This window comes from Leptodactylus fuscus, chromosome 10 (assembly GCF_031893055.1).
Source record: "Leptodactylus fuscus isolate aLepFus1 chromosome 10, aLepFus1.hap2, whole genome shotgun sequence".
Classification (NCBI taxonomy): Eukaryota; Metazoa; Chordata; class Amphibia; order Anura; family Leptodactylidae; genus Leptodactylus; species Leptodactylus fuscus.
The window spans coordinates 15973174-15987928 of record NC_134274.1 but is presented as its reverse complement, the minus strand read 5'-3'; the positions used below and the strand labels follow the sequence as shown (position 1 = coordinate 15987928).

General features: G+C 41.4%; 1 protein-coding gene across 2 annotated transcripts in view; it reads right to left on the bottom strand.

The window, feature by feature from the left end:
• Positions 1–14755, bottom strand: part of INPP5A (inositol polyphosphate-5-phosphatase A) — a 264758-nt gene that overhangs the window by 15282 nt on the left and 234721 nt on the right. For both annotated transcript variants that reach the window (XM_075257715.1, XM_075257714.1), the window contains exon 12: positions 10211–10284. In XM_075257715.1, the coding sequence (XP_075113816.1) occupies positions 10211–10284 (74 nt within the window). The remainder of the gene's footprint in view (positions 1–10210; positions 10285–14755) is intronic.

The window sequence follows — 14755 nt, the reverse complement described above, 5'->3', positions numbered from 1 at the left end:
ACAAAAGGCTTCTCAATACTACAACATACCCAGAACAAAAGGCTTCTCAATACTACAACATACCCAGAACACAAGGCTTCTCAATACTACAACATACCCAGAACACAAGGCTTCTCAATACTACAACATACCCAGAACACAAGGCTTCTCACTACTACAACATACCCAGAACACAAGGCTTCTCAATACTACAACATACCCAGAACACAAGGCTTCTCACTACTACAACGTACCCAGAACAAAAGGCTTCTCACTACTACAACGTACCCAGAACACAAGGCTTCTCACTACTACAACGTACCCAGAACACAAGGCTTCTCAATACTACAACATACCCAGAACACAAGGCTTCTCAATACTACAACATACCCAGAACACAAGGCTTCTCACTACTACAACATACCCAGAACACAAGGCTTCTCAATACTACAACATACCTATAACACAAGGCTTCTCAATACTACAATGTACCCAGAACAAAAGGCTTCTCAATACTACAACATACCTAGAACACAAGGCTTCTCAATACTACAATGTACCCAGAATACAAGGCTTCTCAATACTACAACATACCTATAACACAAGGCTTCTCAATACTACAACATACCTAGAACACAAGGCTTCTCAATACTACAACATACCTAGAACACAAGGCTTCTCAATACTACAATGTACCCAGAATACAAGGCTTCTCAATACTGGGTTCGATCGCGGGTGTTAACCCCTGAGATGCCGGCGGTCAACATGACTGCCGGCATCTCTGGGGATCGCGACATAATGGTGCCAATCGGCACCCCCCGCACCAGTTTCGGGGGGTGCCGATGTTGGTAGTGGGCAGCCCAGGGTCTGATCAGTGACCCCGGGTCTGCACCATGCCGTCCCCTCCACTTACTTGGTTGATCCTGCCAGGAATGGAAGCTGTCAGCCCTGTGCGTCTACACAGGCTGACAGCTTCCTATACACTGCAATACACATGTAACACATGTATTGCAGCTACATCTAGTGAAGCAGTGATCAGCACATAACTGCATCAATCCCCCATGGGGACGGAATTTTTTTTTTTTATATAAAAAAGTAAAAAATAAAGTTTAAATAACTTTAAAATAAATTAGAAATAAATAAAGCCCCCAAAATCCCATTTTCCCCATATAAAATGTTTTATTATGTAAAATAAAGAAAAATAGAAAAAAACATTACATATTTGGTATCGCCGCGTCCGTAATAACCTGAATAAAATGAAAACATTATTAAACCCGAACGGCGAACATCGTAAAAAAAATTGTAGAAAACCACACAAAATAATGATTATTCACCACCTTTCCCTTACAAAATGTTCAATAAAAAGTAATCAAATGGTCAGATGAAAACCAAAATGGTACCAATAAAAAGCAGAGGTCATCCCGCAAAAAATAAGCCCTCAACCAGCTGTCTAGCGAAAAATAAAAACGTTATGCCTTTCAGAAGATGGCGATGCAAAAATAATTGATAATAATTTTTTTTCCCTAAATTGAATTTTATTCTGCACAAATAGCAACGCATTAAAAAATAATATAAATGAAGTATCGCCGTAACCGTACCGACCCGCAGAATAAAGGTAACATGTTACTTATAGTGTACGCGGCACAGGAAAAAAAATGAACGCTAAAAAGCAATGCTAGAATTGATGTTTCCTTTTACACCATCCCACCCAGAAAGAGTTAATAAAATGTAGACAATAAGTTACAGGCCCCAAAATGGTGGCATTGAAAAGCACATCTAATACCGCAAACAACAAGCCCTCATATGGCCACATTGCCAGAAAATAACAATAAAAATCTAGCTTGTACAATGTGAAGACAAAAACCCTAAAAGTCGCCAAATCATTAGAACGTAAGTGGCTGCAACTAGAAGGAAATGTATAAGCTGTGCGAGCGTTTTCAGGGGACCCCCATATTTACAGCTTATGAGATAATACACCAGCGCTGATCCCCCAGAATGCCCCTCTTCCCCATCCCTGTCATAGGAGCTAGTGGGAAAATAGAATGGGATTTGGTGTATCCAATTTACTCCGCACAGCTTACATATTCACTTCGGGTTTACTAATGCTACTACATCACTTGATAAATTCTTTGAGGGGTGCGGTTTTCAAAATGGGGTCACTTTCTAGAGTTTTCCACTGTTTTGACTCCTCAAGGGCTTTGTAAATGCGACATGGTTCCTGAAACTGATCTCAGCCAGATCTGCCCTCTAAAAGCTCTTTGGCGCGCCTTCCCTTCTGCGTCTCGCTGAGCATACATATATAATAATTTACACCCACAAGTGGGGTACTATGGTAGTCGGGAGAATTTGCCTAACAAATTGTGGGATGGGTTTTCTCCTTTAACCCCTTGTGAATGTGCAAATTCTAGGGCTAAACGAAAATATTAGTGAAATCAAATTTGAAAATTTCACCTCCATTTTGTCTTAATTCCTGTTAAGCACTTGTAGCACTTGAACATATACTAGGTATATGTTGTTTTGGCTTATTTAAGGGGTGCAGTTTTGAAAATGGGGTGATTTATGGGGGGGGGGGTTAATACAAGGGTCTTTCAAATCCCCTTCATAACTGGATTAGTCCCTTAAAAAATGGGTTTTAGAAATTTCTTGAAAATTTTGAATATTGTTGTTTCATTTGTAAACCTAATAATGTCCGTAAAAAATAAAAGGGTGACTAAAGAGTGATGCCGACATAAAGCAGAGATCTGGGACATGAGATTTATGATATAATTTTGGCGGTCTGACTATCTGTATGCAATGAACATCATTTCAAACTTTATAAAATGCATATTTTTTCAAAATTTGCAACAAATTTCCTATTTTTTTATAATTAAACACAAAACATATCAACCAAAATTTACCACTAACATGAAGTATAATGTGTTACGAAAAAACAATCTCAAAATCACTTTTGTAAGGATTCCAAAGTTATTGCCACATAAAGTGACATGTCAGTTTTGAAAAATCGAGCTACATCAGGAAGTCAAAAAGTGCCATCGGCGGGAAGGGGTTAAATGATATAGCCAATATTCGCTTCCTTGGATTACATAAGAAGCCAACTAAGTAAAAAGAGAAAAACAAATAAATAATAATAATATACAGTGACTCCAGTAATGAGGCAGGAGCTGAAGGAAACAAATCCATTCTGTACAAAGTGAAGCATAAAAGGTTGTATAGAAATGTAGTAATAAATAATCTGTAGGTTCAGCTCCTATTTTACTTGGTACTAAAAAGTTACACATTATAAAATTAAAGCAACATCCGCTGTAACAAAATCCCGAAAAGAGATTGTTCTTCTTACTATTCTTGCACCCCATGAATCACAGAGTCCTGCATTGCTATATTATGCACCTGATCTCAGTCCCTGCCCTCTAAGGCCTTGGAGTCAGATGCCAGCACTCTATCACTGCCCGTGTCTTGCCTTCCTGGCTCCAGGGCCACAACTAACATGGGAAGGCAAAATTCATCACAAGGGTGAGCAGTGATCAGCGCAGCCAAGCCTGACCTGACAGATGACTCCTTCAGTGAGCTCTGGATTTACCGCTGGTGCCAGAGGCTCGGTGGCTTTGTGCCACTTTTAACTCCGCTTTGCCCAGAGAGATAACAATGGATAACACTCTCATTCATTACACATAATAAAACACTACATACAGTGGTGAATCTAGCCTTTCTGCTAGGGGAGGTGGGTGCTAGTGGAGACACCTTCCCACATTTCCCGTCTCTTCCCTTTGGAAGAGCATCATCAAATATTACTACTACTTCTTACTAGTTAGAGTTTCCCTGGGGTTTACTACAAATAGCTATACTGATAAAGTGCACAGGTCACACCCGGGCCCTCGTGCCTGAAAGGGACCAAAACCCCCAGCGACCCATAAAACATACAAGTATTAGAATGTCACATAATTCATTACAGATTTTGCATTGGTGCCTAGAACCTTCATGTACAGGCCACATGTTTTTTTGGCTACTTTCATACTACGCTTTTTTTTTTTAACTTCTATTAAACACATCTGTTTCTACACTCACAGTATATAAATGAATCCATTTTTTTCATTTTTAAGGTGAATTGGAAAACTGCAGATATCTGCGCCATTCCATTCAGCAATGACAATCGCAAATGGATACAATAGATTATTTTTTTCGAAAGAGATTCTGTACCTGAAACATGATGGAAAAGCAGCCTAAAAAAACACATGTACAGATCTAATAATGTAATAAAGACAATTGGGATATAAGCTGCTGCCAAAACCCCTGACAGCTTATATCTATCCGTAACAATATCAAACATGTCTGACACTCCTTTCCATCAAGGAAATTTTGTACACCCCCAAACACACGAGATGGATGTCTGATCATACAGAAATTGGTGGTTTCTACTGATAATGCGGTCCTACTAATATATATGCACTTTAGGCTAGAGTTCCAAGACGATATAAGGTCACTAGTCGCAGCATTATTACAACTTCACAGCAATATAATTTCCCTGTTGCTTTACATTGATGAAAACCAACAAGGAACCCAATCTCCAAAACAGAGTTTCCCAACCTTAGCAGACTCCTGTATGAAGACATCGTCCCAACCAAGAGGTGCCACAGAAATCCTAATGGAAATGACTGCCATAGGAGGAGAACAGGGGATAGATCCAACAGTAATGGAAAGACTGTATATAAAGAAAACCGACAGGCCCTCTTGTTCTCAATACCTAGACGTGGCACTATGGTCTCAGCCTGTGTTCATCTTTGCTTGGAGGCCTCCATTCTCTTTGTATACCATTAGCCTCACATGTGTATACAGGTGCATCCCTCACAAACATGGACACTGCGGTTGACAATTACATGTTATGTACCTAAAACTAAAATGATAGGCTCTATAAGAACACAAAATAAAGTTTGAAACATTCACACAACTGCCTAAATAACGTGATGTGGTTATATAAACTGTATTTTCGTCAGTCGGTAATGTATAGGACATTTACCATAACTAGAAGCACAAAGAATCAAGTGCAACTGAAGCTTAAGCTGCCGGCAGATCCTGTCCATTCTCATAATGAAATGTCGCTTATCTCCTCTCCTGGCTTGTTCAGGAGAATCTCATGTGGAGGAGGAATCAAAGATCTAAGGGCAGAATCTGTAATGATGGACAAGACGCTGCTACAAACATAGAACCTTGTGATAAAGAAAAATAGATTTTACAGCCATTATATTGGGACTGTCTAGAGAGTAGCAAACATGGGGACTATAGTCCAGGGCAATCTTATTACCAGGGCAGAAGTGCTACAAAGTGAGTCTGTTCCTCAAACCATTACTACTTCAGTGATGTAGGAGTCATCATCTTACATTGTGGTCCAGCCACGTTCCCAACCCCCATGCCAAGTATCTTTGTAAAGAGTGACGCCTACTTGCCATCCCTATGGTAAGAAGGAAAGGTCTTGTGGATGTGCTCATTTGGGAAACTCCTGATCAGGTTTTAAGAACTGAATCTGCATTTGGGTTTCCGTTCGGGGAGTCTGCTTGAGGACTCCCCCGAACAAAAACCTATACGCATAGAAAAGCGATTACCTGGGAAAACACGCAGACCCCATAGACTATAATGGGGTCCCTGTGGATTCTAAATGAAAAATGCAGAGAAAAGTGCTACAGATGTGAATGAGAGCTGTGAATCTCTGGACTAATGTGTTATAGAAGGTCTTTTGGAATATATTGGCTAGAATTAAGACAATGAATTTCTTAATGGGGATTTTATTGCACATTCCACGCCAAAATCCGGATCTCAAGCGTGTGAATAGGGTTTTCCGCAACCCCATTAAGATGCATAAGAAACTCTCTATTCAGGTTGGTGTCGCTGCAAGAATACATAGGCCATAGAAGTAGTAAAAAGAGGACTTGGCACAACTTTTGCTTTTTCTGTGGAGAGATTATACAAGGACTATTTTGTAAGGTCACAGAGAACTGCTGAACTGATGTATGAGCTCTCCTGAGACCCCCACCAAAGGGGGAAAATGGGGGAGTTTTGTCCCTTACTCTTAATGGAGCAATGGTGGGAAGAGATGGATATTTCCCGTAGATAGCCAATGTACAGCACTTAGAGTGATACATGTCCACCCCGGCTCCATTCAGTACTTCCTTATTCCAAATTGCTAGAGGTCTCAGGTGTGTCTTCAGGTGAGAATACTCCATTTAGCGCTGAATGAAAATGCGGTAAGAAAGAATGTTGACTATTATATATGTTAGGACTGTAAGGGGTCTCTTCCCAATATGTGGTGAGCACTTCTATAAATGATACTTGGGGGTTTCGGATACATATTTCACATTGGGTTTAGGAGCTTCATTATTATGCCTCTACCTGAGGTACAAGGGACCACAGCACTGAGCAGAAACATGGCAGGAGACTTCATACCCTCCAAGAATAGTAAATTGTGATTTAGATATCACAACAGAGCCAGAGTCAATACAGACCTTGACCTCGGCAACTTATCAAACAATGGTGTGACATTATATGTGGAAATATCAGCAGCGAGGTTGAAGGAGACAACACACACAAAGCAAGAGCAAACATACATGGCTAAAACACAGCACTTCCCCACGTCATGGCTGACTACATCCGCGCCAAATATAGGGTCTGCCTAGATGTGAGTCTATTCACATACCGTACTTACTGCAGCATTTAGGGATTCTGGACACAACACGGAGTATTGTTATATTGTTAGACAGGATATGGTTGTCTTCTGAGAAGGAGTCTGTCACCAGACCCAGCCCCTAGGATAGATATACAGGGGTCTGGTGACCCTAACCAAACAGCCCAGCCCTGCAGACACGTGAATCATACAGCAGATCCCCTGAATCATACAGCATTGCCTGCTTTCGGGGGCTGTTACCAATATATTGCCATTTTTAACAAAACCTCTATAAGCCATTGGAGCCATGAGGGTGCTGCCATCGCTTTACACAGCTCAACACCCTCATTGCACCAAAGAAATCATTTACATGTTGTCAAAAATGGCAATATCTGGTCAAGTGAGGCAGCGATTGTCAAGGGGGAAACACCATTGGATTCAGATGGCCATATATATTTATTTATAGGTCTATCATCTATCTATCTATCTATCTATCTATCTATCTATCTATCTATCTATCTATCGGTTGACATGTTGGGTCTTGGGGACTTAGCAGCATTACACTTTTAGCAAATAAAAAGTTTTGTCTCTTTCAATAGCAACAAAAGATAACAATCCATTATGTAATGTTAACCCCTGATTAATGTAAGAGCTGTTTAGCATCCAAAAACTACACAAGATGACTGAATAATGGCCCCTTCACACGGCGTTAGGCGCTCGGCTCATTCCGAGCCGTACAAGTGAGCGCTTCTAAGCACTTCCCATTCACTTCAATGGGAGCGCGCGTAAAGCCGGCTTTACGAGCGCTCCCATTGAAGTGAATGGTAAGTGTTTAGAAGCATTCGCGTGTACGACTCGGAATGAGCCGAGCGCCTAACGCCGTGTGAAGGGGCCCTAATACTCTGTGGGGAGCCGTGACCGCCATGTTCAGGTCTTCCTGACAACACTAAATTGACACAACAGCATGATCACACATTCATACCTGAGCCATGATCCATCAGGTTTCTGAGAGCTTTGATGACAAGCGTAACGTTGCAGAATGTAATATTAAAATTAAACCTAAAACCACCCAATGTGAACAGAGACATACATTTCTTGTTGATAATCTGGCTATATTAGTTGTGAAACCTCAAGCTCTAACATTGATTCATAAAGTAGAGTTATAAAGGGTTATTCCCACCTTGACAAAATAGACAATTGTTATTTCTGGAATTCATCCATAAAATTCACTCCTAAAAAGTCGCTCTCACTAGACATCTTATCAGACAAAGTTAAGCTCAGACAACAATTTAAAAAAAAAAGGCTTGTGAAAACAAGATGGAGCCCCTACTGCATTAAGGTGAACCTCGAGCTGCAGCGAGAAATAGGACCCAGCAGACGAGGATGGACTTCAACATTTCACTATTTAGTGACAAGGTCCCTATAGCTTTTATAACTCTGGGGCAAATGCCAAGTGCAGGTTAATGGAACAATAAAAACTGCAATAAGCCACAATTCATCAGAGAACATCTTTGGCTGCATGGATCCTAAACACGAGTCCTTCTAACAAAAAAGATTTCATGCTCACCCTTAAATCAAGAACCCCTTAACACTACTGGTCAGGGGTATATAACTAATGGCGGCGCCGGAGATTTACACACTTCTGCCCTACCGTCATCATAATCAATCAGTAAGAACAATCGAGAGCTTTGACCACCTTGTCAGGCGCGGTTCTGACCTCCCGGGGGACGCGTATAATCAGAACCTCAGCTGGCAGGACTATGGGAACGGCGATGAACGCTCCACTGCATTCTCCTTCCTGGGACGTGGAGCAGGAAAGTGATTGGGACGCCCCATACATTGCATGTTATTCCAACAATGGGTTACTATGTGGTCCTAGAAGTAACTCATCTTACTGCAGCTGAATGTGAGCAAATCCAAATGGATATATATATACACCCGAGGTCAGTGACTGATACCTTACACTACTTACAGAGAATTTCACATAAACCTGTGCTACAGTTTTGCAGCGGATTAAAATATATGTCCTAAAATGGCTTCCAACAATTATATTTCAGCAATTCTTATGTCTGAGGTTAAAGATGGAGGGCAGACTATTTGGTCAAACATCATTGTGTATTCTCTGCAGGGTTTTCATTCATACCAAATTGCCTGATCATGGCCAAAGTAAGGTAAAACTATGCATACATAGCACACATATGCAACACTTTTTGTTTTTTTTTAATATAATAATTTAATATAAGAAATTAAGCAACAGTTCCAATAAACACTAGCTGTCATTTTGGTTCTACAGGTCCTATACAAATGTAAATGTCTCAGTGGTAACATACAACAAACCCTATGTAGTCTGATCATCTTAATACTGACAGTCTATAGTCTTGATCAGTTGCAAATAGCTATACCCATGAATACAGGAGCTTTCTATGGTCCGGGACTTGTCAGAATCTGAGTTATTGTGGTCAGGTTATATTCTCACAGTGCCTAATAACCTGCCCACAATAAGGACATCATGGCTGGATTTCTGACAAGTCCTAGAGCATAGAAACCAAAAATCTAATAACTACTATGAACATATAATATTACTGCTGTCAGAGGTTTCCAATAACTTTCCCAGGCAAAGATTTTCTTACTCTCACTGTACTTACAGTAAACCCCCTCCGATCTAGGTTAGTGTAGAGGCCTCCTTTACTATCAACATTTATACAGGTAAAGAAGGTCTTTCATGTCCTGTAACAACAGCTGACGGGGCTCTGAGGGGCACAGAGGGGCCGACCCCACAGCTCAGAGTCATGGCTAGTCAGTGACTATAGTGTACCAAATATAAAAAACAAAAAAAACTTTGCAAGTCTTCAGTAGGTGATACCAGTCAGGGGGACGTTCCTCACCAACTAGCGATGGCGCAGAGTTGTAAAGTCGGCGCCTCTGACAGGGCAGAGATATCGGCACCTAAACTAATAGAACCAATATATCTGTAACCAGGAAGGGATACCTGTATAGCTGATTGTACACTGTCAACTTTCCAGCGGAGAATAACAAGGCCAAAATTGTGCACAACATCCCATATGCACTCTGAACAATGATTTGTAAAGTTGCATTACTAGGTTTGCATCATGTGCACCCCCCATATTTCTTTTGATGCATCCTATGATATTTCTGGGCTCACTTTATGACTCCTGGCAGCACATTTGCTAAGCCCTAATCCTACGGCACTTGACTATTAGAAATAAGGAGGTGTCTATGGCATTACTTCTCTCTCTTAGGACTCTGGGTGTAAACCATCTGGACTTGGTGATTTGTCTATTGTAGTCTGTGTAAGGCTGTTCCGCACTTGTGCCTGGGTTAAACAGTTGACATTTGGTGGAGAGGTTCCTTGGTCACTCTGCTTCTCACCTGGCATTTTGTTTTCCTCTGAATACAGGGGATGTAGAAATGTTTAGTAAATCTGCTTTCTCCTTTTCACCCACATTACAGGGCCAAGACTTTCAGATTTGACATTTTTCTTATTTAGATAACTGAAGAATATTTTGGGGTTTATGTGGGACACGCTATGATGGCATTACAAGTGACTGATGTATTCCTTACCTGGGAGGAAAAGTGATGTCCAGTTCATACAATCTGTCTTTAAAAACTGATAACTCCTTATCAAATTCTAAAAGCTGGAAAACAAAAAGAAACAGACAGTAAGTAAAGCTCGAGCGTTACATACAGAATGATGGTAGACAATTATCGTTACATGGCAAATATCCACAACACATATCGGTTATTATTAACCTTAGTCTGCGGGGCAGACTTTTTCTGCAGATTTTTCCTTAAAGGAAGACTCCAGATAAAGTAGATACAGGTTGATATACGTTTAGGTCAGAGGGCCCGCACATTGGGGCAGGTCTACAGGGTGGGACAAGACGTAGGGTCTCCAGATATTGGGCATATATAGGTCTCTCTCTATAAATATACACACACATATTGTCTTGTGTATGGTATGTACACGTATGAATTGTGTATTTGTGTAATGTCAGTATATAGTACTAATCTGTAGTCAAATGATAGAGTCCTCTCTCTGCTACGATCCTGAGATTTGCTGGAGGACTACAGGTCACAGCTATACAATGAAAAAAGACAGCCAGCAAAACACGATATCTGCAAAACTTATAGTTCTATTAAATCTTGTTGAGGGACGCCAATCTCAGCGGCTACATGTTTCAGCATAAGCCTCTCTCACATTGCAGGTGTTCACAAGATATTAAGTATATAGTTCATATGAATACTATATATATATGCATTGTCAATAACTATACATTATTAAGGACATAAGCTCAAAAGGACAGGACATCAAGCAAGTGCAATCCAACATGAGAGAATGTAAAACTATCTTTGCTGGTCGTTCACCTTTACCATAAACTGTATTACAACAACAAGATGTATGTGTGCTGCTGTGTATGAGACAAGATAACCTCAATATATAAGGAAAACTGATTTTTGCAGAGAAGGGATAAATATACAGTATGTTCAGCGGACTATCAAACATTTGGTATAAGAAACGCAATCTTCCTAATGATACGGAGAACACAGCAGGCATCTTACTATGTCTATACTTACTCCTATAAATGCTTGGTTTATAGTAAACCAACCTGGCAGTGGTCCTAGTCATCATCATCATCATCATCATCATCCCCTTCCCATCCCTATACAGTGTGATCCAGAGCTGATCCTCTTCCTGGTGGTTTCCCAGCATTCATTAATCATGTCCCATCTCACAGCTGTGCCGATACCATTGTATGGGTGCTGGATGTTCTGGAGGAAATTACATTTGCCTTTTTTTGCCCCATGCCTGCTCATAAATCATTTTGGAGACGTGCAATTAGCAGCTATTTGTACACATTAATTATCAATGTGAGAAGCCGCACCGGACCCTCCTGCATGGGTGTCATAGAGACTTACCTGGGAGCTGAGGAGGGCGTACATTAGGTAACGGGTTTCCCCTTGGTTTATTCCTCATCATTAGTAGTAATGGATAGTCAGGATTATTGTTAATTATAAATGAGTTTATAGCACCTCAGCCATCTCTATATACTAACAATAGTGCCATCAATTCAATAGGTTAGCATTATATAAAGCTATATCGCTATCCATTTTTCACACAGGTCCGAAAAAAACAAAACACATTAATAGTCTATACTAAAAATAAGTCCCTAATATCCGGGGGTCTGACATCTGGCACCCTTTAAAATTTGCAGTTCCCAGCACCTGACACATAGAATGGCGCTGTGTAGTGGCAGAATGAGTCATTGCACCTTAGGTAGGTCCAACTGAAACAAAGCTGATGTGCAGTACCTGGTCTGGCCACTACACATAGAACAGCGCTGTCTGCTTCCTGCTCCATTCTCTATGTATCAGCTGCTGAGACCAGCTCAGTATTGGGGGTACCAGGGGGGACACCCATATCTGATATCTAGCCTCACAATTGGTCATCAATATTTCTAGCCTAGGAAAACCCTATTAACTCTACAGTGGAGGAGAGTCCTTGCAGAAATGCTCTGAGCAATGTTCTTTGCCATGGCTTTTGCTTCAGTCATGTTTCTTGTCAAAATACTGCATGGATCTTAGAAGAAAACGCTGACTATACTGTGTGACCTGTAGGCGGCATGTTATAGCACAGGAGGAGTAGACCAATATGTCATTTTATATGATGATATTCAGTATAAACCATCATTGATTGGTCTATACTTCTGCTCATTCTTGGCTTAAGAGTCCACAGGGCGGTCCTATGCTAAAATTGCCAACAATAGAACCTCCTCCTGGACTCTTATACCACAAGTCTAAAATTTGCAGGCCTTATAGACAGAATCTTGTCCCACAAAGTATCATCTGTGAGTTCCCTCTGCTATCTAACAAGCGACCTGCAGATCTGACTACATTTTCCATAGGACAGGTTACCTTTAAATGTTGTCCAGGATTCGAAAAACATGGCTGCTTTCATCTAACCTGTCCTGGGGGTGTTGTGTATGTCTGATATTACCGCTGGAGTCCAATAAAGTGAATAGGGCTGTGTTGCCGCACAACCCGTAATATTGGATAACGCCATTTTGGGGGTGATGGTTTTCTATATCTGGACGACCCAGAAAAAAACCTAGAATGTGTCCTATCGCTGGTCCACAAACCTCTGTACATGAGCCTTTTACTTCGATGTCTATACACGGTTATTAGTATAAATATAAAGAATCGAAAATTGTTGTGCAATCCCTCTGCCCGTGCCACGTGCGATACCTTTAACGGATAAAATAAGACGCCTCAGTCAATAGAAAACAATTTAGGCCGTTTTATCTGGAAGTAGAAAGATACCCTGCAAAAGGTCACTGTCCACAGGGACACGGCCATGAGCTGCCTGGACTGAAATCACTGTAGTATGAACCCTTTATAACAGGGCAACTTAATTCAGTCATTGGAGTAGAACAACAGCAATTACTCATCAAGACCCGCGGACCAAACTCAGAGCATTGTTAGATCAAGAGGTGATATTAGCAGCATTTGTCAAATCCATCGCCAGCACACGCTGGGGAATTCACAGCTGTGCCAGGGAAATGAAGTTTAGGATCCAAGACAAGGAGAAGAACGCAAAACTAAGGGGCACTCACGGGAGATTGCTAGGGGATATTAAATAAACATTTCATAATTCTGCAAGCACGTGGGGGCTAATGGCCGGAAATACGGAGGACGACAAGGCCCAACATGGAAATAATGCATCAAAAATGGAGAATAAATGCTCAGTTTTCTGTGGTTGGGATTCATTATTTTTTTGTTTTTATTTTTCATTTTAAATGTATTTTAGCTGAAACGAGTTATAGTATAGGACGCTAATACTAGTCAGTGGCATCAAAGGGGTTTTCTGAGTCTTTGATGCTGATGGTCTGACTCCTGACACACAAATAAGCATAGTGGAAGTGCTACCCCCCATCACTGCTTATCAGACACTACTCTGCAAATGTTAGGGCCCATTCACACAGAGTAACGTGCCGCGTGACCTGGCACGTATACGGCGTGTGAGATTTTGCGGCCCGTATACGCTCCCATCGATTTCAATGGGAGCGTGGATCGTAAACGCCGCGTTATTTTGCAAAATCACGGCCGCAATATAACGCGGTGTTTACGATCCACGCTCCCATTGAAATCAATGGGAGCGTATACGGCCCGCAAAATCTCACACGCCGTATACGTGCCAGGTCACGCGGCACGTTATTCTGTGTGAATGCACCCTTATAGTGGCTGTGCCTGGTACTGGAGCTCAGTGCCACTAAGTGAATAGGATGGAGCTATTTATCTCTATGGGGCTGCCACAGGTAGCCAAGTGCTGAACTCTAGTAGTCCCATACAAATGAATGGAGCAGCAGCAATCCTGTAAGCCCAATGTCATTCACAAGGTAGCCACATTCTCGTGATCTGTGAGCTCCTAGCCATTTGGTGCCCACCAACTAAACTCTTATCTCTTGTAGTGGTAACTTGTCTATGTGGGAAGACCTTGCTTACATTAAATTGTATGTTCTATATGCTTTTTCACAATATTGGGACATCAGAGTCAGGGATCCACTAACAAGGACCACTTTGGCTTACACAATCCGTGGATGCATGGGTGGCCACTGCCTTAGATGTCCCCTGGGCAATACCTTCTGGTGTCTTGATACACACATGAAATGTCCGGCTCCCCCTTAGTTAGTGATGGGATGAGCAGGCTTACCCTAGATATGTCAGAATAGCAGGAAGCCTTGCAAGGACCTAAGCTGTGCCGTAAATGGACTAGATGGGAATTAGGAGGGGGACTTTCACACTTCTGTTCGGTTCTGTACTTTGAGTAATTTTCAATATACTTTTATTTAACTAAAAAACCTCTTTAAAGCCGAGGCCGGACATTGCAGAAATGCAGCTTTTATGCTGCAGATTGTGCTGCGTTTTTTTACGGCAAATCCATGAATGGCTACATATGGGTAACCTATAGGAAGCTCGTATACTTCTACCTTCTGCTCAATCCACTCCTGGCTTTGGCTCAAAAAAGTGCAACAAGTGACACAGATTCTGTTGCCTATTTCCCATCACTGTCTACTGCTCAGGTTCTCCCGGGAATGCTGTTCTTAGGAT